The sequence below is a fragment of the Anabrus simplex genome, chromosome 4 (genome assembly GCF_040414725.1).
Source record: "Anabrus simplex isolate iqAnaSimp1 chromosome 4, ASM4041472v1, whole genome shotgun sequence".
Classification (NCBI taxonomy): Eukaryota; Metazoa; Arthropoda; class Insecta; order Orthoptera; family Tettigoniidae; genus Anabrus; species Anabrus simplex.
Window position 1 is genome coordinate 392599986 of NC_090268.1, and position 25390 is coordinate 392625375.

Sequence of the window (25390 nt, forward strand, 5' to 3'; positions counted from 1 at the left end):
TGGAACGGGGTCCACTCAGCCTCGGGAGGTCAACTCAGTAGAGGTGGGTTCGATTCCCACCTCAGCCATCCTCGAAGTGGTTTTCCGTGGTTTCCCCATTTCTCCTCCAGGCAAATGCCGGGATGGTACCTATCTTAAGGTCACGGCCGCTTTCTTCCCACTTCCTTGTCTATCCCTTCCAATCCTCCCATCCCCCCCGCAAGGCCCCCGTTCAGCATAGCAGGTGAGGCCGCCTGGGCGAGGTACTGGGCATCCTCCACAGTTGTATCCCCCGACCCAGAGTCTGAAACTCCAGGACACTGCCCTTGAGGCGGTAGAGGTGGGATCCCTCGCTGAGTCCGAGGGCAAAACCGACCCTAGAGGTTAAACAGATTAAGAAGAAGAAGAATATACTTAAAAAACAACACATTGTAATGACAGAAATGACCGAAAATATCGACTCAGCAGGTGCACGACAACTGAGCTACTGTAAGGTAGAAACGTTCACTAGTCTATTGACAGCTCTCACAATGTTTGAGACTGAAGTGGGCAGTAGAGGAACCTTGTTCAACATGTTATTGTTTCATGCTATACGTTCGTGTCTTACACCGTCGATAGGGGGCTGCCTGGCCGAGGCGGTAAAGGCGTGAGTTCGAATCCCCGTCAGGAAGTCGTAAAATTTTAGAAGTGAGATTTCCACTTCCGGAGGTGCATATGGCTCTGAGGTTCACTAAGCCTACATCAAAAATGAGTACCAGGTTAATTCCTGGGGGCAAAGGCCGCCGGGCGTAGAGCTAACCACTCTACCCCATCACGTGCCGAGGTTAATAATGGTGGAAGTCTTTACCTTCCACTCCTCCAAGGGCCTTCATGGCCTGTACGGAGGTGACTTTGCTTTGCTTTACACCGTCGATAGACAGTCTCTCTTCGTAAAATGTTGTTCTCTAAGTTTACAATAGGTTTCCTAGCCTGACGATGTGCGACATATCCATCGTCTTACACAGCACGTTCTTTTGTTTTGAAGGTACCTCGTAGTTTAACGATTTTTATCGCATTCTCTTTCCTCTATAATCATTGTTACGAATGGATGATAATACTGTCGTTATTCCTCTTAGCGCAACAATAAACAGCATCAGCAACAAGATCATAAACACTTTTATTAATTTCTTACAGTGTGAACATTCTATATCAATTCCCAACTTGGTCGATCAATGTTTCATATATTCACTGCCTTTTCTATTCCAGGTTTTCCGCAATTTCCATCTGGAGTACGACCGTGAACTCAAACTAAAATCAAGCGCTATCAACATGGTTGTGAATCCACTGTCATTCAAGTTGGAAGAAAGAGACTGATCAATACGTCACAGAAGATTATGCATTTTATCGTCCTGAGAAGAACAAATGTGTCTGAACCATATTTTCAACCCAAAAATATTTCTCTCTCGAGAAATAGAGTTCTACTCTATTCCAAAAATGTGGATTTTCAAAGTAAAATAAATGTAAGAGGAGTTACACAATATTGATAGAAAGTAACTCACATACGCGATTTGATGTAGACTATTTATTTCTGTGGTATGAAGAAAATGTAACAAAACATATGTCGTTGGTACAGTGCTGAGCGATATGTATTTATTTACGTGATAATAAAGTTGTAAACTAGAATTTGCTTAAGGTTGTTGGAGGGTGTCCAAGCAATAGTTCGATTTCACGGCTGGAAGTCTAGACACCTCTATTTCGGCGGCGGATGCAGAGAAGATCTCGGCCTACAAGTTGCCACGGCTGGTCCGCGGACCGACAGCTCCGCAAAACGAGCAGAGGAGAGGTAGCCACGGCTCTACCGTATTTCTACGCCTCTGTATTCGGGATACTGATAGGGGCTGGACACACCGTCTGCTCTCCTAAGAATGGTTTTCCCTGGTATTCCATTCTCCTGCACTACGGCGAATGGCGGGCATGTTACTAGTATAGGCCACGGCTGCCAACCCTCTCACCTTATCCGCACATCTTCTCCGATACAGATCTCCTGGCCTAGAGCAGGGATGGCGAACATATGTCACGCATGCCACACATGAGCACAACTTCCGTGGCATGCCACACCAACACATTAATTAGTACATTTTAATGTTTTTAACATGTAATAAATGCTTCGAAAATCTAGAAAAATTGCATATTTCAGCATTATCCTTCAATGAAGAAGTGTGTCACAATTAATTGTTTGGCCATATCTTTTACAAATTGTATTAGGTTAAAGCAAAAATATATCTTATTCCTAAAACTTACCTGTTTTAAAAATGTAATTTCCACTGAATTTTTCAAAATAAAACCATGAAACAGTTAGTCGAATGGATTTATATGTAATGCAATCTAATACCTAAACGAAGTCAAATGGCGGGGTTTCATGATGACTTTAAAGGAAACTAACTGATGCCACACTAGATTGTAAAATGTAATAAACAACACCATCAGGGCACGCTAGTCGGAAAAGGTCTAGAAGGTCCACCGTCTTTTTCAGGGGCGGAAAAGAAAATTTAGTAGCAGTTGTCCCAACATGCGCTAGAAGAGAGTAAATTTCTGGGAATAACGATCGTGAGGCATTTCACCCTTTAAAAAGTAGTGCATGAATTTATCTCGTACTCCTACCGATACCTTCATGGCCAGTAAGGAGAACATTGTATTTCCTTCTTGTAGGTAATCTCAACATAACTATCCTATCACACTGTTCGTTAGTTCAGTGTTTTATTGTTCCCGAGAAGACAGATGGTACCAGATATTCCGTTTTCGTACTCTCAAATAGTAACCCATTTATGCTCAGGTGGGTAATTTCCAGTCCATTCAAATTTGCTCGTTTGGGTTACACTGTTGCATTGTCAACTATGACCAGAAAATATCAGCGAACCACGATACGTTTTTCACGATCAGTGCGCGCAACTTTGTTAATGATTTTCCGTCGTACTTGGTTTGGAATTCATACAAGTCGTCTGGACAAGGATGAAGAACGTAAGTAGAATTATTTGTGTCAACATAACTGACTTTGCAGTACGTGACAGAATAAACTTGATTAACATACATAAAATACATGATGTTTGTGTACCTTGCGTAGTATTCCCAGTATTAATATTAGTATGTAGCGTGATTCGATCATTTCGCAGTCAACGAGCTGGATGACACTTTCCTGAAAGCCAAGAAAGAATTTTTGCGAAAGTTTGAGAGCTCTCTTATCTACTTTGGAGAACATTAAATCGCCCAAGAGTATGAGTATCTAGATGTCAGGTCTATTTAAGAAAATAGGATCTCCTCTCATGTGATGCAGATACCTTCTGGCCTACATAGATGGTGCTCTCTGCTAGTACGCTCTTGCTTTACGTTCCTTGCTCTATGGTCGATTTGCCCTAAGAAAAGACAAGACGGTATCAGCCACTTGCTATTGGACAAAGTTTGAACCAGACACGGAAATAAGAAGAAGAAATAGAATAACACTTGCTTACGTTTTCGCTATACAATGATATATATAATTTCGTGTGGCTATTTCTAGCCGAGTGCAGCTCTTGTAAGGCAGACCCTCCGATGAGGGTGGGTGGCATCTGCCATGTGTAGGGAACTGCGTGTTATTGTGGTGGAGGACAGTGTTATGTGTGGTGTGTGAGTTGCAGGGATGTTGGGGACAGCACAAACACCCAGCCCCCGGGCCATTGGAATTAACCAATGAAGATTAAAATTCCCGACCCGGCCGGAAATCGAACCCGGGACCTCTGAACCGAAGGCCAGTACGCTGACCGTTCAGCCAACGAGTCGGACGCTATACAATGATAATGCACGCACACATTAACTTAGGATTTGTTAATTGCTCTGTACTTCATAGCAGAGTAAAGCGGCTGACTGTAGCACAAATTCTAGATGAGGTTGAAATATCCAATCTTTCAGACATTCCAGACTCTGAATTTGATATTTCTGTAAGACTACCAGAAACAAGGAGGGGAAATATTTTCCAATTATGGTAATGATGATTGTGCAAATTCTGACAGATTAAATCGTGCGCAGCATAAAATTTGTGTAGAGTTAGTGATGTAGGTACCTGTAAATATAGCTTCATCATACGAGATTTTCTCAAATTCAGCTCCCCCTCTGGATGGGGGCGGTAGAATAACACCAGCGGTATCCCCTGCCTCTCATAAGGGGCGACTATAAGAACCCCTGGGGATCTCATCTTGGGAGTGTTGCTTGGTGACCACGGGGCCCTTAGCTGAGTCCTGGCATTGCTTCCACTTACTTGTGCCAGGCTTCTTACTTACATCTATCCTATCCGAACTCTCTTGGTCAACTCTTGTTCTTTTCGACCCCGACAGTATTGGGTTGCGAATCCTCGGGAGTAATTTTCACGCCCTTCGTGTCCCTTGCCTTTTTGGCCGATACCTTCATTTTTCCAAGTGTTGGATCCTTTCCACTTTTTCTCTCTCATCAGTGTTATATTGAGTATCGTTGCCTAGTTTTACTTCCTCTTAAGACAATAATCATCACCACCATCACTCTCGAATTCAGCACCTCAATTGTATTAATGTCAGAGTATCAGCAAGCTAACGGCAGTGATTTGGAAGTAATAATGGAGCGGCTAGACCATACTCTGTCTGTTGGGGAATAGGTGATATGAAATAACGTGCTCCCTCTCCATTTAACATCCATGATTCTTATGGCTGGTTCGCAACCTGTGGATTAATTTGATGCATATGCCGATTGTTTAATTTATGAAAGAATAATGTCTGGATTGTTATGCGGTGTTATAGAATTTATCTATACCACCTATCATTATACAGGAAAGGTACCAATGCAATACAAATACAGAACATTTGTGAACGAATAAGGCCGACTGCCAGTGTTTGAAGTTACGACCAAGCACTAGAAGAAAGACTTCATGGTCTTCTTATAACTCAATAAGCCAAGTATTGGTATAAAACTCTAATAAAACACTGAACTCATTTACTGGGTGCAAGGTTCTTCTTAAACACTTGGTTTGCAACTTACCATGAGCAATTCTGAACTCAAATAATGGTTATGTGTTTCGCCAACAAAATATTCTTCATATGAAAGGGAACAATATCCATTACGGACGTGAAAATGTGAAAGTAGATTTCCACTTAGTAAAGAATTCCAGCCATTCTCACAATCTCTACTTTTTTTTTCTATTTGCTTTACGTCGCACCGACACAGGTATGTCTTATGGCGGCGATGGGATAGGAAAGGCCTAGGAATTGGAAGGAAGCGGCCGCGGCCTTAATTAAGGTACAGCCCCGGCATTTGCCTGGTGTGAAAATGGGAAACCACGGAAAACCATCTTCAGGGCTGCCGATAATGTGGCTCGAACCCACTATCCCCCGATTACTGGATATTGGCCGCACTTAAGCGACTGCAGCTATCGAGCTCGGTACCCTCTCACAATCTCATTTCCTAGCTAGGGCTTTTGAGTCTAAAACCACCCATGTGCTTTCACAGCACATAAATGAATGACGTAATTTTTAGTTCATATTTATGAGACTATGCCTGTCCTGGCGAGATGTAGTGTTTACAGTGCACTATGTCTTATAGTGTGGGCTCGAATAAATGTATTACTTTTATTGACCTGTCTCTCTATCACCCTTGGTTTTGACAATATGAAAGCGACAGAGGTTTCCCTCTCACGGCGAAACGGCTGGATAGCTCCCGGCCAGACTTCATATTTAGGGTATACTCATCGAGGAGCAGGTTTAGACATGCATATGATTCCAAAATTACTAAAAAGTCTGGCGGTTTATAGGAAGACCTGAACTGTATTTTTTAAATTTTAGCTTCTACTGGTTTTTTTTTAAACCCGTAGACCTTTTGTAAAACTTACCTTCATTTTAAACAACGTTTGTTATGTATATAATTTCGCTTAATCTTCAAATTACGGAGAAAATTACTATTTTCTGCGGATTTCGTGCTCTGCATTGAGTTATTTATTTAATCCAATGGTAATTATGACTACAAATTCATAAATACAGGTCCAAGTATTTCAGCCACTCTACAACACTTTCTTGAAGATGAAAGAGGTCGCTGCGGCTTCCGGAGTAGGCATGAAGAGGGCAGCACAGGATATACACGGTCGATGGTGTGTTCCTCTTCACTGCATGCACACATTGGAGAATCCATCCAATCCCTCTTATGGCGTAAGAAATTGCCGTTCTCAGTCTGTTGAGGCGACACCATAGTTTTCTTGGGATGTGGAATCCCTTCAATTTTTGGGTTGGATTTAGGTAATGAACATGTGAGCATGGGGATGACCGTTGCTCACGTCCACAGGATATTGCCTATTGATTGCCCTGCACGTGTCCCCCGGGTGGTACTAAGTGAGCAACAGCGACATAAGGTGATACAATTGAACGACATAATGTCTGCATTGAGTGACCGACACAGAAGTTCCCGGTTACCATGGTAACATTTCTGGGTACTTGTCAGCAGCGAAGTAATGTAATGCCGTTGTCATCGTCATTCCTCTAAACTCGTGGTTGATTATTGGTAGAAGTCAAAAGATACGCCAAGCTGCCATTATGTGGCGTATTTCTCTCTTTATAGTGGAAACTCCCCATCTCAATGGTGAATGGCATCATCCAATTGGGCCTGCAGTTATAGTGGAAATTCCCGAACTCGATTGTGAATAACAGTAGGAAACTTTCCTGCCATTTTCATCAAAACGTCCCAGTGCGCACCGTACATCGGAAGCAAGGTATTGAGTCTGTAGTGTAAGTGGGGGGGGGGATTCTGCCGCCACCTCAACCTCCGGTCCCTGAACGAGGCCTCCACCTCATGAAATGTGCTGAATGAGAGTGTGTACTTAACCTCGTGTGACCTCAATAGGCTGGTTGGCTAAGAGTGCGCCCTTAACCTCACATGACCTAACGCTGGTTACATGTCCAGGCTTAACCTCACAGACCTCGGGTTCGATTCCAGTCTTCAGAGCGTTCGATGCCAAACAGTTGAACCCATAATTATACGATGAAAAATAATTCCAGATATTTATTTCAGCTACAAATAACTTTTTTTAGAGAAGCCATGTTTTTGTTTCAAGAGCCTCCCTCTCTCGAGGGAACACGCTCGCCGTGACAAGAGGGCCGCCATCTCGTGAAATACCGGGATACTCCGGTTGACCTCGAGTACTGGATAATTTATCATTTTCAAAAAGTCCTTCACATCGAGAGACTTTTGCGACATGGTAAATCCTGGAATAAAGTATCTAAATTATTAATAAACATTACATGAAGATAGAATCCCCAGGGTGAATTTAAATGCAATTAAGTCTGGAGGAACGTTGGCTTCGTACTCGCGGATTTGCGACACGTGTCGAGGTCTATTTCTGAAGAAAGACCGCGAAATTACAAGTCAGAAATAAACTCATTACGCCCGTTGTAAGTATGGGAAAATAAAAAAATTAACACAAAAATAAATTATAAGTCTGAATTTATGGAATAAGTTTCAGGAAAATTGGTCCAGTGGAGGTGGAATTATCATATTGCACCATTGAGCTTCATGGTGAGGGTGGCGTCCTCTCAGAAGGTATAAAATAAATCCCTTCCACCTACATTTTCCATTACTATCTGAAGGTCTGGACGGTGAAACCCACGTCGCTCGTCTGCAAGAAAGTGAGGGGTTTAGTTCTCTTGTTATATATTCGTGTCAATGGTTCAAGTAGAGTATTAAATGTAATTAAATGTATTAAATGCAGATGAAAACTGTGAAGGCTTAGATATCTATTTAGAATACGTAGCTGAGCTTCTCTCTGTACTACAATTGTGTGTGTTTGATATTGTCAAAGGGATTCTGGAGGCTAGCCAGTGAGGTCTATTTTTGTTATCTTTGAAACACCTGACCAGCATTAGGGTGGACGAAAGTAGGGTCCTGGGAAAACAATGGCAGTCGCTACTTGAGAAGGACGCTCGTCGCATGTTAAAAAGCAAATAAAGTGGGCCAATTTGCGTGTTAATCGATAACGAGTGTAAAATCTGTGTATTTGAAGTTATATATATAAGAAGATGATGTCTATTGTAGCCATGAACGGCTAAACACAAGGGCAGCTGGCTAAATGTGGCCGGAATCTCTAGGATGACTATTATTACAGGTCTGTGTTTATATTTTGTATTAATATTGTAGTTCAGAATTTGTTTGTCCCAGTAAAATTTACAGTGCGTGTGTCGAATTAATACTTAATTATGATCAGGCGAATGTGTTACATTTCTGGTCGTCGTGTGAAACTTTTCAGGGCAGTAAAATTCACGCCGAGATACTGTGAAATGCGAAGTTTAAAATATGTGTTAAAATTAATTGAGATTTTGTTCAAACTGTTAAAAGTTAGAAAGGTGACAACGATAATGTAGTCGTATCGTATGAGTTCAGAATTTTTTTGTCGAAATAATAATGATAGTCTAATAATAATAATAATAATAATAATAATAATAATAATAATAATAATAATAATAATAATAATTACAGCAGGGTAAAACGTTTCAATATTAAAAGTGTCTTTAACAGAGCTGTTGAGTAAGATTCGCGTGCGTCTCAAAATTCTGTAAAGTCTGATAAAGTTATATTTATTCGTGGGAACGTAATTTTTGTGACATCGTGTAGTCGGTGATATTGGAAATCACGGTGTGTTATTGTATTCTTGAGGTCCGAAAATTGTAGTAAAAATGAATGAAAAGGATTCTTATAAGATTGTTCGTCACGGGAGTATTGAGGTTTGGAAAGTTTTGAAACAGGAAGAAATGGATTGTGCCGGAATGATATGTTGAGAGAATAGTTGTGTAGATGTTGAAGGCATAGGAAGACTGTATTTCATGTATGATGCCGCCGTGATACGTGATGAAGATGAATTTTTGAGACAGGCTATATTTGTCTATGGCGAAGAACTTTTGAGACAGCCTGTATATTAAATGAGATATTTCTGAGGCAGGCTGTTGTGAGATTCCGCTAGCAATCCGGAACAGCTGACCGGGTGAAGGTTGGTTCGAAATGAGTCCTTTGTGACGCACAGTATGATTTCATGTTAAGAACTCCAAGTGAAAAAAAACAATTTCTGTAAAATTTTGTAGCTCTTTGCATTTAAGTCCAAATGACGATTTGTGTAAAGTCAGTAAAAATAATGAATATTATAGTATGCGACCTCAAGGATACAAGAGCATTCTCACTACTCGGTTGGTGTTATTTGACTGTTATAACAAATTTTCATTCAAAAATTTCATTTTTTACGAGACGATAATTTATCATTAAATCGGAAACATTGTAGGACGATATGAAAATGAAAACCTACAACCTGTTTTCCAGTCATTGACCGGGTCAGGGATGTAATGAATGAAGCAGATATAGGCTGTTAGTACGATGGGGTCGCCACTCCCAAAGTGATTTATTAATGAATGATAGAGGCAATGAAATGAGAATGGAGAGTGTTGCTGGAATGAAAGATGACAGGGAAAACCGGAGTACCCGGAGAAAAACCTGTCCCGCCTCCGCTTTGTCCAGCACAAACCACACATGGAGTGACCGGGGTTTGAACCACGGTATCCAGCGGTGAGAGGCCGGCGCGCTGCCGTCTGAGCCAAGGAGGCTCCTGTAGGACGAGATATTGGACATTATTAAAGCGATAGTTTGGCTGTGTAGATTCATTGAATTTCGCTTCACTGGATAATTTATGGATATTAATGTTTGGAATAGTGAGATGGTAGGCGATTTTGGGCCACACCCTAGAATTATAGAGTGAAATTTTGCGATGGTGATGATTAATGTTTTGGAGATATTCACGGAATGTTAGACGTGTGCTGAAATTCATTATTTTAAAAAAAAACTTAATTGCGTATGTCGAGATCGTGTTTGAGTTGTGGATTGTTTGCCACGCGTTATTTATTTTCAATTTCACGTTTCATTGGCAAGATAGGGACTTAGTTGCATTTCCCGACTTGCGTTCATTTCTGTGGAAAGATTCGTTTCATTGTGTGCTGTGGCTTCGACAAGGTTTCCAGCTAAATATCAAAAAGTGTGTTTAAAGTTACGATTTCGCCTGACATTCTAGAGGATGCATAGACATCCCAGTCTCCGCTCGATGATAGATTTAGGAAGTCACACGTTATCATGATAAGACGTCCGAGTTTACGCTCGACGATAGGTTTAGGAAAATGTGTGTGTGTATATATATAGGTGTTAGTGTTAGGGTGTGTAGACACTAGGTAGACCCGACGATAGGTTTGATGATGATGATGATGCCTGTTGTTTGAAGGGGCCTAACATTGAAGTTCATAGGCCGCGACGATAGGTTTAGTGTGTCGTCTGTATATATTCAAGTCTTAGATTAGGTGTTTTTGCGAAGTGACTTGAATTATGGTAGTGTCTGCCGTAGTGTATGCAATGCGAAGAGTGTTAGCAAAGTAATATTGAGGCAATGTTTCGGCACAGCCCTTGCGAACTGGAAGGTGTTTACATAAGATTATGGAACCACTAGTGGCATGAACGTGAGAGTTGTCCAATATTGGATACTGAGCTAACTGTGATTGAGTATTTACTGCTGTTTGCCACGCACGTTTGAGTTCAGTGAACTTTAGTTTTTTTCCTGACAATTGTTTTCCGTTCAGACGTCCGATTGCTTTGTTTGTGTGCGCGTTCACACTTAGCTTATTTATGTGAGACTTGAGTTACGAATGCGGGTTCGATTCGTCAGCTGGAAATAGAAATAAGGGTGTCACGAGATGACAATACATGGTGGAATTTTATTTTTTATTATGACTACTGCTGTTAACTTGTGGTGAACACCATGCTTTTCAGTAGTATTTCGCAACCTATCCAAAGCAACTGATAGTCAATTTGGTTGGATTAAGGGTCCATTCGGCGGGTGTTCCCATATCCGACAGGGTATTTGGCTGGTGGGTGATCTTAATTAAAAATAAATCTAGAATTCTACTTGTTGAAGGTCAGATTTTCCACCTATCGTGTGGATTAATTCTCAGTTATCGTTTGGATCAAAAGGTGCCCGATTTTCAGGTTTTTTTCATTTTTCTACTTTCGCTGTCCGCTAATCTGTGATATTTCTACTTTTTTCCGAAGAAACTTCTTCGATAAATCTAACTAATAAAACTCACACAATGCAATGTGACTGTTTGAAATATTAAATAATTAATTTTTTTGATGAATGATTTTATGAAAATAAATGTTTGCGTTTAATTAATTCAATAAAGGTTAGTAAGCACATATTTGCTCCTCATTTCAAGTAGTTAGGCTCTCTTCTGAACCCCATCGTTTGGTTAAGATCGTGACCGAAATATTCCCGCTACGACCCCAGAATTTAAGAATTCGATATTGCTCTAGTCCAGCAGCTGTGGCCGACCAACGATTGGATGGTAAGTTTAAGGGTTCACAGTGAAATCTGAACCAAAATGCCAACATAATTAGGTTCAAGAGTGCAAGCTTAACCTAACAGTCAGGGATTCGACTCCAAGCTTCAATGAGATTGCCAGAATGACTAGCACCATATATAACCCTAGAACTCACTCATTAATCTCAAAGTGTCTTTGTTCAGCACACACATATCTCAGCAGCTTCTGTACCCTCAAAGTGCTAAGTGAGGCAGAGACTTCAGTGTAAGCTATTTCTTTCCCTTGACCTTTGCCATGAGAGAGATACAGGAATACCGTATCAAATTGAGAAAAAGAAAATATGTATAAGGTTACATTATTGCTTATCCATGGACTACCTGACCTGGCGGCCATAATCGTTAAATCATCAATTCTACGTACTGTAATTCCGAACTTAGTCGGTTCGAGTCCCATTTGTTGAAAAGTTTTTCACAAAAGAATATTGGCAGGCAGGGTAAGAGAGGTGGTAGTCTACAATTTGTAATATCTAGATTGCTCGCTAAATGCGTGTATTAAATTCACAACCTCTCTGGAGTGCTCATGTGGACTGAGGGAGAATGACGCTGTTGATGGTAATTCGTCCCTCGTAGGGAGACGTCACTCCTTGAGCGGACACCTTCCTGTTATTTGACAGGAGTAGGCTATGTGTCGAAACCAATTTCCACCCTCTCCTTACATAATTATTATTCTCATCAACCAGCTAGATGCGTAGGTCACCCATGGATGTCATGTCCTAGGATACTACCAGCACTAAAAGTCCTTTATAAACACCTTGAGGTCTTGCTCACTTTCAAACATTTTAATCCTCCTGACTGGCTATTTCCTCACTAATTTCGGATTTTTAAATTGAATAATAGCTTTGACCTTAGGTAATGTTTTATTCCGCTATAACTGAGTTCATATTTTCTACCTCATGACTGTAAAAACTGAAATACATTTGATAGATCCATCACCAAATATATAGTGGATTGAATTGAGTAGGTTTTTATTTCTTAAGTTCAACGTATAATCATAACTAATAAACTATGTCTGATATTGAGTTCGTCCGGTTTTAAGGGCGTTCAGAATTGTTTGTACAAAAAGTAACTCTACGTAATAATTAGTATATAAATATTATTTGTGATCTGTTAGGTATGTTATGTTGGTGTAAATCACTGTTGTTCAGTCTATGTTCGCGCGTGGCATACTGCCGTCGAGTCGACAGAGCTCGGACACGATTTGCAAGCAACAATACGATGTGAAGAGCAGCATTTCGCTGGCATCTATGTTTTTATCTTTTAGAGAACTATATGAGCCTCATCTTATACTGTAGTATCGATTAACGCAAATAGTACGTTTGTTTCGTAGTAACAACGATGAAAACCGGAGAACGTACGCCGTGCGGGCTTCGTTCTTCGGAATAAATGGCACAGCCCGTACGATGTACGGCCTTCGATCTCAATGTGTTAAAATGTGCTCATAGGCACATTTAATATTTCTATTACTAAACGGCAATGGCGACAAGATCCATTCCTTGCGAAACCTAGTGTTCACCGTGTCATCTAGTATGGGTTAGAACAGACGTCATCACGTAGTTACTCTAGGGAGCCGGTATTGCCCGCTCCGCTCGGGACGGGTGTTTGTCACGTGACAAGAGAGCAGCAGTCAGACGGGTTGCATACCGTGGCCGTGCTGTACTTGCGCCACTGGCCTTAGTTGCACTTCCCCTACTTGCTCGCTAAGCTGCTCTCGTTGCTCGAGAGCGGGGAGCAAACTGGCTCCGAAGGCATTTCGCTCTCGATTGACGATGCGTGGGTTAGAACAACTTTTCCTTTCACAATCCCATTCTTAGCTTTAAAAATATGAAAATAACCGAAGTATGTCCAATGTAGGGAATTCCAATCTCTTTGCATTTCGTTCCTAGTACGAATGGTGTGAAAATATTCCTAATTGGAGCACTTTGTATGTGTATTTTGTTGAGTTAAGCAGGATGATATACAATAGCACCTTCTAGACTAGTGACGTAAGTGACGAGAAGCTATTTTACTCCTTTATTTGAGTTCAAAGCATTTCTAAGCAGATAAAGTAGGGGTCCCCATACTACGAAAAAAAAATACAGTTAAGCCATTTCCTCAATTTTGTCGCTCGGAAATAATTCAAATTGTGAGTCTTGGCTAGTTCTATCAAACTAAAAATAAATTCGAAAATAACTTCCGGCCTTAATGCAGTTCCGGAAAAACAAACTTAGCTTGTTTCCTTACTCGTTTCCTTTTTGATACAAATCCTAGCCAATTATTTGCATCATTTACATCATTCTTTCCGTAATGTGTTCCTTGGTTTAATGCTCTCAGGCGTTTTTTGATTTTTTGAAAAATGTCTGCACCGCATGTAGTCGAAAGGTCTTAAGTGAAACTCTGCATTGATTCACACTGGCACTTGTAGTGGTGCTAAGTGAAACAATACATTGACTCACATTAGAGCTCGTAGTGGCAGAAAAAGGCAAACTGCTAATCTAATTGCCCGGATAACGATCATTAAGAAAAGGATTGTAATTTTTAGGAATAAATAAAGAATACATTCTCGTATTTTATCATACATTATTTACCTAAAAGTCGTAGCTCATATCCCCAGAATGTTTCCAACCTTGAGTTGCTTGGCTGAAGCCTAGAACTGGGGAGTTTTCACAATTTGCTTTCCGTCGCACTGATACAGATAGATCTTATGGCGAAGATGGGATATGAAAGGGCTAGGAGCGATAATTAGTTGACTTTGGCCTTAACTAAGGTACAGCCCCATAATTTTCCTGGTATGAAAATGGGAAACAACCGAAAAGAATCTTCAGGGTAGCCAAAAATGGGATTCGAACCCATTGTCTCCCGAATGCAAGCTGACAGCTCTACTTCACTCCTCATTTCGCTTGTACACCTAGGCAATTTGTAACAGACGATGGGGAAGCAAACTGAGATTTAACCAGCATTTGAGCTGAGGTTAGAACATAATATACATACAATGGATTTACTTTACCACACAGCAAGTTGTTTCATGTTATCGTACTGTATACCATGTCCATGCATTGTTTTAATTAATCCTCATAAATATTCATCGGGGGAGCTTCAACTGAGTACACTATTTTATTCGCTGTGTGAGTTCAAAAGACAAGTTCCTCCTTTGTTGAAACAGGAGTCTCATACGTCAGACCTTTGGTACCTTTCAAAGGCGTTTTATGCTCCTTTCCTTTTGATGTCTAATTTGGAAACCTTCGGTCGGATTCACAGGAGAAAATGATATAATTTCCTGTGTTTCTGTGATCATGGGTGGGATCAGGCTCTCTAATGCAGGTTTGCGTTTCAAGTGTGTCATTAAATGAAGCCAGTAGCAGACCCTTTACAATAGGCTACACTACTTCCATTTATTAGCAAGCAAGGTATGTTCTTAATAGTAGAAACAATTGAAACGTAACATAAAAGATATTCAGTCTATCGAACACAAAAGTTCACTATGAAGTGTTCGGTTTTAGCTCCGCTACCAAATGTAGTGGGGTGGTTATTATAAGATTATTTAAGAAAGGTTTAACGGCATCGTGGAGGCGAAATATTCAAGTGATGAGCAAGGAGAGGTATACCGTGCCTAGTACAAAGAGGGAAGATATAAATAGCTATATACGAGCAAGCAGTCAGGAAAATACAAGGGCACTAAGGGATGAACAAGAATTAGCAACTTCGGATGAACAAAGTAGATGTATTGAAACAAGACACAGCAAGTTAGAAATAGTACAGCACCAAAATATCGAAAGATTAGGACACTTTCCACAGCAAATCACGACGGAACTATTACAAAAATTCGTGATAGCAACAATTTAGATTTTTATCCGAATAATATTTTCAATATTACATTCATTAAACAGTAACTGTATAACGTGAAATAAGAAGCATTAGGGAAAAGAAGGAAACCAATAGAAAAGGAGAATGAAATAAAGCTCAGCATTTTAAATTACAAATTAAAATGTCCAGGCATACCGTAAGAATTCACCTGAATAGAAAATATTGCGTTATTTTAAATTAGTTCTAGAAAAGACTGGATATCACACAGATGCATTTAACCCTAACAGGATAAGCGTAAACAAGTTCATTATAAGATTATTACGAAGTTCGAGAAGGTAAACAAATTTTGAAGTACATGAAGTTTTCGAGAGTGTTGACGCACAGAACGTTCATTTTCTCGTGAATTCGAACAGCGGTCGAAACAATGGAATTTGACATCCAGCTGCTCCCTTATGGAGTACAACCACTCGAGAACACAGGTCGTGCGAAGTTTACAATACCTCGCGGTCGAAGAAGAATTCCCATACTGGTGTGAAAATGTACATCAGCGTGACACAAAGTTGTTGCCCTCTCTCCAACAGGCGAAGAACGCGTCGAAACAGCAGGCAAAGAGAGCTAGATAAGAGGGGAGATACAGAGGAAATCATGACACACTGCACTACACTCGCCAAGGCCATCCATGAAGAGCGTAGATTCAATGACGTCATCCAGTTTTTTAAGCGGTAATCAGCTGACAGTAGTCGCGTAACTGTGGCAGTGTGCGGATCTCAAACACTGGGAGGAAAGCAGCGGAAAGTGACGAATGTGGCGGAGGTGAGTTGCCAAGAAAACAAACACTATTAAACATGGGATGAAAATACATACTTTTTAAACTTTCAGAGTATGTACATCGTATGAGTTAGATGATCTCAATCTGCCCCATCGTATCCATCTCACAGACCCCAGTGATCAATAGCACCTTTTCACACGTGATTGTGAATGAGACTGAAAATGGTTATTTATTGTTACATGGCATAGAACGTAGTCAAGGGAATTTAAATCTTAGATTCTATAAATAAAAATGTTAAGGTTAGTTATGTGGAGATATTTGCCTTTTAAACTTCAGCATTTCTCATTTTAAGCAAGGTTTTTTATTTTGCACATTAATTCTATAACACTACGTATTGCCTGTATATTTTATTTTATTTTGTGGGTACCACTTTTCCATGTCTGTTAGGCTCGGTAACCGCTGAAGTGAAGTAAGCGTATGTTCTTTACAAGTATTGTTACGAAAATATTTGCAAACATTACCCAGTTTATTTCTCTTTTTATTCTTCTTCTTCTCCTTAACAAATAAATCGCAAATAGGAAACATCTCGGTGGGAATGGTCAACAGTAGTGTGAACATATAGTAAAGTCGAAACATAATTACTCAACAACAACAACAGTACAAAAAGGAATTCCGTGGAAGGAAATATTACATGAAATACTACTACAGTAGGAGCCTCCGTGGCTCAGACGTCAGCGCGTCGGCCTCTCACCGCTGGATACCGTGGTTCAAATCCCGGTCACTCCATGTGAGATTTGTGCTGGACAAAGAGGAGGCGGGACAGGTTTTTCTCCGGGTACTCCGGTTTTCCCTGTCAGCTTTCATTCCAGCAACACTCTCCATTCTCATTTCATTTCATCTATCATTCATTAATAATCACTTTGGGAGTGGCGACCCCATCGTACTAACAGCCGATATCTACTTCATTCAGTACATCCCTGACCCGTCAATGATTGGAAAACAGTTTGTAGGTTTTCATTCATTTTCACTACTACAGTAGTATAAGAAGAGACGAACAACTGGACTAAGCGGAACGTTCCGAGCTGTCAGTGGAGAGATGACATTAGTAGATGAATCTGCTTGAGTGCAGTTTTAAAAATAAGATGAGGGTAAATTGTGGAAATACTCGTTTATAAGAAAAGGTTTTTTTCGGATTTGAATAATTTATCAAGGAAGATGTTTGACAAAATTACAACTTCATTGATATTATTTAATAACGCACTATGTAAACAAACGATTGGGAATCTTCCACCTGGACGACAGCGCTAAATATAGGTCAGTAGTGACTGATTGATTGATGATCGTTAATATTTTATTTAAGCGTCATCCAGTCGCACGGACGGCAGAATGGCCGCATTTTTAAATTATTTTTATTATGTCACACATTTCTTGCCAGGGATTTCGGAAAAACCTGGGAGAGGCAGGTATTCCCTAGTAGTCATCTCGTCATTAGCCGGAGTTCGATTTCAGCACGTCCAACCCTTCCTAACATCTCAGTACAGTCCGAAAGCTGACGGTGACGGCCAAGCTGGCGTCTTGCGAGGAGAAGTAACAATCATGTTGTCCTCCCTCGACAGAAGATGTAGGAATTACATTCATCTTGCAATAGAGTAATGTAGCATAACCTTTTTACGCATTAAATTTTTCGCTGAACTATATGTGTTTTAGCAGGAAAATACTAACGATGAGTTACCGACCTAGTCCAGAGGGTCCCGGGTTCGATTCCCGGCCGGGTCGGAGATTTTAACCTTCATTGGTTAATCCCAATGGCCCGGGCGCTGGGTGTTTGTGCTCTCCCCAACATCCCTGCAAATCACACATCACTACACTACACTAACCTTCACCACCTGCACATGACAGATGCCGCCCACCCTCATCGGAGGGTCTGCCTTACAAGTGCTGCACTCGGTTAGAAATAGCTACACGAAATTAATTACCGACTAGTTACCTACTCTTTTGTTCAGGGCTCAATGAAACACTGATTCTGAAAATATTCTTCGAATTCTTGAGGAACTGGGGAAGAAATGGAAGGAAGTAACAGTACTATTATTTGAAAAGAAAAAAAGAAAGTAAGTACTAAGGGTGTAAATGAGAAGACATATAACACCCCAATCAGAGTATGGTTCCAGTGTACGGAACCCACACCAGGATTACTTGACGCGAAAACTGGAAAAGGTCCAAAGGAAAGCAGCAAAAACTACTGTTTGATTTCCGACAAAGGATTAAGTGTCACGGAAATGTTGCTAACTTTAGGCTGGGAAGACTTGGAGGAGATAAAATTTCCTTGCTAACACTGAAGAGATCGCTTTGAATGACGTAAGTCGAAGAATAATATTAAATGGAGTTCTTAAAATAGCTTAGGCCAGAGTGTGGTTGGTATTCAAGAGGACAAATTGGGGAAAATATTCAGTTATGAGAATAGGAACTATGGACAGGAATAATTTACCAAGGGAGATGTTCGATAAATTTCCAACTTTCTTGAAATTATTTAAGAAAAATGTAGGTGAACAACTGTTATTGAATATGTGATATGGACGACGGCCTTAAATATAGATCAGTGGTGACTAGGTGATTAAATGACATGAAGGGTGGAATATAGCGTTCCAATCTTCTGCAATGGACGAGAGAAAGATCGTCAGTGCAAATATGAAAGTGACTGAGGTGTGAGGGATTCAAATAGCTCCCTTTCTGATGGAGCCACTTTCTGCGATGAACTTATTGAGTAAGTTGGTGCATGTATTTCAGTGGGCTTTGTAAACTAATATCGAATAGCATATTCCGGCTTGGTGAGGGAAATACCGGGAAACTTCCTCACTCCTCATTTCCATGGGAGGCTTCCTCCATGAGGTCTGGGCTGCTTATAACAGCTGAGACTGGAAATGTTCGGTGTCCGACCAGCTACCGGGGTGAGGAGGGGTGAGGAATTGGCAATGTCAATGTACTATTGATTATTTATAATATCTATAGACTCTTTGTTTGAAATTGTTTTCATTCACCGTATGAGATAGTCACATAGTTAGGGTAACGCAGCTGTGAGCTTGCATTCGGAAAATAATTGGTTCAAACCTAACTGTCGGTAGCCCAGAAGATGGTGTTCCGTGGCTTCTCCTTTTCACATCACGCAAAAGCTGGAGCTGTACATTTATTACGGCAACGTTCGCTTTGTTCACACTCCTAGCCCCTTACTTTTCCATCATCGCCATAAAACCTGTCTGTGTCGGTGCGACGTAAAGCACATTGTACATTTTTTATTTCTAAAGTAACTAAGACAAATTGACGTTTACAGCGGTACGTACGCTCTCCCGCATTTGAATACTACGCCCTCTTCCCCGTATCTTGATGCTGTGCGAACCTGTGGTAAGGCAACGCGAATGTCTGTCTGCAAAACTTTCTACCCTTCAAGAAAATCACGTGACACTGTGTTCATTATCATCCGTAGAAATCGTCGTAGATCGTAGGGTATCGGACGAAAGAGGCATGGACCTAACATTGTATGGGATAACCTGTCTATCTTTATTAGGAGGTTCGTCTATGAACACTTCAGCACCTATATGGAGTGGATGAATTTATATCCATTTCACCGGATTAGTGTTGAAACACTTCTCCACCCACCAGTACCGGGCGACGTATGCAGTACCAAAAGAAAATGTTTTTCTAATCTATTCTTTGGTAATTTAATAATAGTGTGGAATTACTTCCTACTTTCCATTAAATTTCTTCTTCACCTAAGAGCTCTGAATAGCATCTGAAGAAACAATTAATCCGGGGGGGGGGGTATTTCAGTACGACGGAGTGATGACGCATGTTATTTTTTTCTTTCTTCATTTCTTTCTTTCTTTCTTTCGTTCTTTCTTTCCTAATCTGTTACTCTCCAGAGTTGGTTTTTCCCCCAGACTCAGCGAGGGATCCCACCCCTACCGCCTCAAGGGCAGTGTCCTGGAGGGTGAGACATTCGGTCGGGGATACAATTGGGGAAAATGACTAGTACCTCGCCCAGACGGCCTCTCCTGCTACGCTGAACAGGGGCCTTGTGGGGGATAGGAAGGAAGGAACTGATGGACAAGGAAGAGGGAAGGAAGCGGCCGTAGCCTTAAGTTAGAGTAAGGTACCATCCCGGAATTTGCCTGGAGGAGAAGTGGGAAACCACGGAAAACCTCTTCCAGGATGGCTGAGGTGGGAATCGAACCCACCTCTACTCATTTGACCTCCCGAGGCTGAGTGGACCCAGTTCCAGCCCTCGTTCCACTTTACAAATTTCGTGGCAGAGCCGGGAATCGAATCCGGGCCAGCAACAAACAATTGATCTCTGGCTCTTTGTGCGAGACACAGTTAGCAATGAAGTTGAAGTGAGGGAAGATTTACCGGGCGAGTTGGCCGTGCGGATAGGGGCGCGCAGCTGTGAGCTTGCATCCGGAAGATAGTGGGTTCGAACCGCACTGCTGGCAGCTCTGAAGATTGTTTGCCGTGGTTTTCCATATTCATACCAGGAAAATGCTGTGGCTGTACCTTGATTAAATCCATGTACGTTTCCTTCCCACTCCTAGCCCTTTCCTGTCCCATCGTCGCTATTAAATCTCTCTGTGTCGGTGCGACGTGTAACCAATAGTAAGGGGGAAATAAAGGAAAGGTTTTCTGGATTTCAACCTAGATCGTGGTGGTCGATAGCCATGGAGTGGATGTAACAGATTTGTTTTAGCCTTCTTTCCCTCAGCATCTCCATATACTTTTCGCCATATATCAGATGGTGCCATACCTGTCAAGCAATAAACCTTGTTTATAGGCGTTGATTCCAGACATCCAATGATAAGTCTAACAATTTATATATATATACTAGCAAGATACCCGTGCTTCGCTACGGTATTATACGGAACTTTAGAATTGAATGCTTATTGTTTCATATATAATCCGCCGAAATCCGCGATCTGACTCGTTTTCTGAGAGAATCCGCGAAAATTCGTGATCTGACTCGTTTTCTAATAGATTATGGCAAGTTTCCTCCCATTTTTCAAACCTTCTTTCCAGCAATCGATTTCGTACTTCCCATGCTAAGTCCAGGTATTCCACCCGGTCAGTTAGGTCCATAATCTTTGCCATCTTTTCCTATAAGCATTTTTAATATGGGTCAAATCCTTCAGGAGATCCGGCGTGGTGTCGTCTTGGGTGCCTTGGCGATACTGAACCCGTGGCCGGAATGCATTCTTAGTCATTACCCGTCCAGGAACCGTTTTCAGCACGCTCCGCACATTTGACGACGGTCCAGAACATGATTATTATTATTATTATTATTACTAGCGAATGTACCCGTGCTTCGCTACGGTATTCTACATTGTATTCGAATATCGAAGTAAATAGTGTACATGCAGTAAATAAGATAGTTTTAAAATTGCATGTCTCTTAGCGTTATCCGAGAAAGAGCATGGGGAGGTCCCCGTACGTTTCCAATGTAAAGTGTTTGTTACGGATTTGTGATATAACGGCAGGCTCACTTGCCTACTGGCATTCACAATCAGGTTGGGAAGTTTACATTATAATTGCAGGCCCCATTGCCTACTATGCGGACAGAATCGATTTGGGGAGTTTTCGTTAAAATGGCAGCCCCCCTTTCCTACCTCCAGACAGATTACAGTTTTTATTATAATGGCAGGCAATTACCCTACTATCACTCGAAATTGAGTTGTGCAGTTATCATTATAATGACAGGCCCCTTTTCCTACTGCCAGCCAGCGTACTGCCAGTCACACCAAGTTGGTGAGTTTCCATCAAAATAGCAGGCCAATATGCCTAATGCCAGTAACATTTTAGATGAGTACATTTCTTTATAATGGCGGGCACCCTTGCCTACTGCCAAACACAATCGGGTAGGGGAGTTTTAAACAAAACTGCATGCTTACTTACCTTCTGCAAGTCAAATCGAGAAGGGAACTATTCATTACAATTGTAGGCCTTCCTTACTAATGACAGTTACACAGGAGTTGGAGAAGGAACCCTTTCCTACTGCCAGTCAAAGTCGGTGTGGGGAGTACTGATTACAATAGCAGACCGACCCTTTCTCGATCGCTAAATCGACATCAGTGAATATATATAGATCGACATACGAAAGTATATGCGTGTTTACAATATTGAAGACCTTCATTTACAGATTAACTGCTACTAAACGTACGTCATATCGACAAAGGATTATACCATAAGACACGCCGGATTTAGTGGCCTAAATGGCTGGTCCAATGATATGTCATCTATTCTTGGGTCAGATTTAGAAACGTGGAACAGGGTAAAGGTTTTGTAAGATCATCTCACATTACATTACTTTTCGGATAATAATGTGACAGCTACATACGTAGCATTTGGCTCACATATGGCTACTGAGTGGGCCAATTTTCGTGAAGAGTTTGATGATTCTGTATTTCATATAAGTAATTGAAAGTATGAATAATGCATGTGAAAATTCCAAATTGACTTAACATCGATTAATAGAGAAAAATCAAACGTAAAAGGGATACAGATACGGCATAAAGTCATAAGACCAAGGTTGTAGATCATTCCAAATTGAACGGAGATTGTGCAATCCGTTACGTGATAGGAATTTCCGAAGGTCTGCACCATCATTAAAATTGCCTGCATATTTCGATATTCTTCGGGATAAAAAATGAAAAATTTAATGATATAGGATTTTTCATTCGTTACAGGCTAAAACGTATAATTTTGTCAAATTTCAATTATCTTCTTATTCTTCTGGCAGATTATGCCACAATGTGGATTTTGGGCGAGGCGGGTAAAAATTAGGACTTTCAGGAAATCAAAAATTATGGAGATTGTTATTATTACCCCTTAAACGGAAAGCTGTACGAAAATTTCGCCAAAATAGTCAGTGTAGAGGTACACAGTCGTTACGATTTGATTTATATAGATAAGGAATCTGCTCCATGTAAAACACCTTTTGGGCTATGTCCGCTGGACTTAACCTGCAAAAGTGACCATTCATGATATCTCCCTTATTAATCCTCCTGACGAAAAAATGCACATGAAAAAAAAGGTTTAGAGGTGGAATTCCATCAGGTTTGGTCGATTTCCAGTCAGGTTGGTCTTGTTCTGTATATATTGTGGAAGAGTAAAATCACCATTTCGGTTCCTTATAAACCGCCAGTCCATTCCGGAACATGAAATGTTATTTACGTTTAAAACCTACCTTTGGACAGGTGGATGCTAAATATAAATTTTGTTTCGAATGTCTTCAGTAGTTTTCAAGTTGTAAGGAATACGCTTTACACGCACCCGCTCGTGAGTTAAGTCCGATGGGACTTGTACAGAAAAACGGTCCTTTAATGATATCTCCCTTATTGATCCTCGTATCGAAATGATGCACATGAGAAAAAAAGGTTTAGACATTAATTTCTACCAAGGTAGGTAGACTTCCATAAACTTTTGTTGTGTATATTTTTTGGAAGTGCAAAATCACTGTTTCGGTTTCGTATAAACCCCCAGTTAGTTCAGGGATTTAGAAACAATATTTGCCCTGAAACCTATCAAGGACAGGTGTATTCTAAATACGAATCTTGGTGGAAATGCATCCAGTAGTTTCTAGCATTCACGTACATACGGCGTAATTAAGGAAGAAAATAATACAGTTAAGAATGTTGAAACTAATAGAAAATGGATTATAACCGAGGACAGCCGGATAACGACAAATAAATAAATGCCGTGAGTTATGGATATAATAAAGCGCTAACAGAGGAGAAATTTAGGTTCAGTGATTCTTAGGTAAACAAATATGAAGATGACTAATGGTGTTATTACTTAATCTATTCGAGGGCGGTTATAACCTCCAACGATATTCCGCCAATATCCCGCAGATGAGCCGATTGATGCCTCTCTTGCCATCTACCCAAGGAACAACCACGAATTTAAAAGCATGATGAGGAAAATGGCAATACGTTACTTCCCTACTGGCATGCAGTCAGAGACTTTGCCATGGTAACCTGTAGGTTCGTTGTCGGTCTGTCGGTCACTAAATGCAGAGCATGATACCAGCAGAAAATTGTAAATTTCTCCGTCATGTGAAGAGTAAGGTAAATTATGAACATAACGAAAGTTGTTTATAATGAAGAGACGTTTCACGTACGGTAAACGAAGTTTACAGAAAATCAATAGTATAAGAGAAAATAGAGGAAAACCACTGTGGTTTTCCTATAAACACCCCGTCTATTCAAAGATTTTAAAATTATATGCATATCGGAACCTTTCCTGGGATGAGTATACTCTAAATATGAAGTTTGGCTGAGATCTATCCAGCCGTTTCGACGTGATGGTGGGAAAACCACTCTGGTTTTCCTATAAACCCCCCGTCTATTCAAGGATTTTAAAATGATATGCATATCTAAACCTTCCCCGGGATTAGTATACTCTAAATACAATGTTTGGTTGAGATCCATCCAGCCGTTTCGACGTGATGGTGGAAAAACCATTCTGATTTTCCTATAAACCCCCCATATATTCAAATATTTTAAAATGATATGCATATGGAAAACTTCCCCGCGATGAGTATCCTCTAAATATGAAGTTTGGTTGAGATCTATCCAGCCGTTTCGACGTGATGGTGGAAAAACCATTCTGGTTTTCCTATAAACCCCCTGTCTACTCAAGGATTTTAAAATGATATGCATATCAAAACCTTCTCCGGGATGAGTATACCCTAAATATGACGTTTGGTTGAGATCTATCCAGCCGTTTCGACGTGATGGTGGAACAGACAAACAGAAACAATTTTATTTATATAGATTTTTACACTCGTTCTTCACCCCCTTTCCATCCCCGCCCAAAGGAGTCCTATGAGTGCCTTACACAACAGTATATTTTTTTCCCAGATATTAAGTCTTATTTGTACCTATTTTGGTTGACAGCTATGCCCAAACGTACATGCATAATCTCACTGCTCTAGAATCCTGGAGCTGACGTTGCCATGGTTACGGCAGTTCATTTCTTTATCCGATTCCTAGAGCAGGGGTAGTGTGGTGCCAATATCTCCGTAACGGTTGGTTTTAGGGCCTTAAAACATGGTTTTCGGGCCCGTAGGGCTTACCGAGTTTTGTTCTTTGCGTCAAGAGGATTAAATTGAGCTTTGTCTCGTCCTTATACGACAAATTCGATATTTTGCCTATAATAGTATAAGAGAAAATGGAGGAAAACCGTTTTTCCTATAAAACCCCCGTCTTTTCAAAGATTTTAAAATGATATGCATATCGAAACCTTCCCCGGGGTCAGTATACTCTAAATATGAAGTTTGGTTGAGATCTATCCAGCCGTTTCGACGTGATGGTGGAACAGACAAACAGACAGACAAACAGACAAACAGAAACAATTTTATTTATATAGATATAATTTTTTTGCTATTTGCTTTACGTCGCACC

At 40.7% G+C, this 25390-nt stretch overlaps 2 protein-coding genes across 3 annotated transcripts in view; both read left to right on the forward strand.

Annotated features, from left to right (window-relative positions):
- LOC136872026 (probable cytochrome P450 49a1) overlaps positions 1-2316 on the forward strand; it is a 73949-nt gene extending 71633 nt beyond the window's left edge. Inside the window, exon 12 of the mRNA XM_067145847.2 lies at positions 1225-2316. Within this exon, the coding sequence (XP_067001948.2) occupies positions 1225-1332 (108 nt within the window). The 3' untranslated portion in view covers positions 1333-2316. The remainder of the gene's footprint in view (positions 1-1224) is intronic.
- A 5627-nt stretch (positions 2317-7943) lies between these two features.
- The window catches only part of LOC136872027 (probable cytochrome P450 49a1), an 84491-nt gene continuing 67044 nt past the window's right edge, over positions 7944-25390 (forward strand). Inside the window, exon 1 of one of the 2 annotated variants that reach the window (XM_068227301.1) lies at positions 7944-8101. Coding sequence is in view for 1 of the 2 variants with exons in the window: in XM_067145848.2 (XP_067001949.2) it covers positions 15981-15991 (11 nt within the window). In the remaining variant the exon portion in view is untranslated. Of the gene's footprint in view, positions 8102-15849; positions 15992-25390 lie in introns of those variants that run through there. The other variant, XM_067145848.2, reaches the window with a different exon arrangement.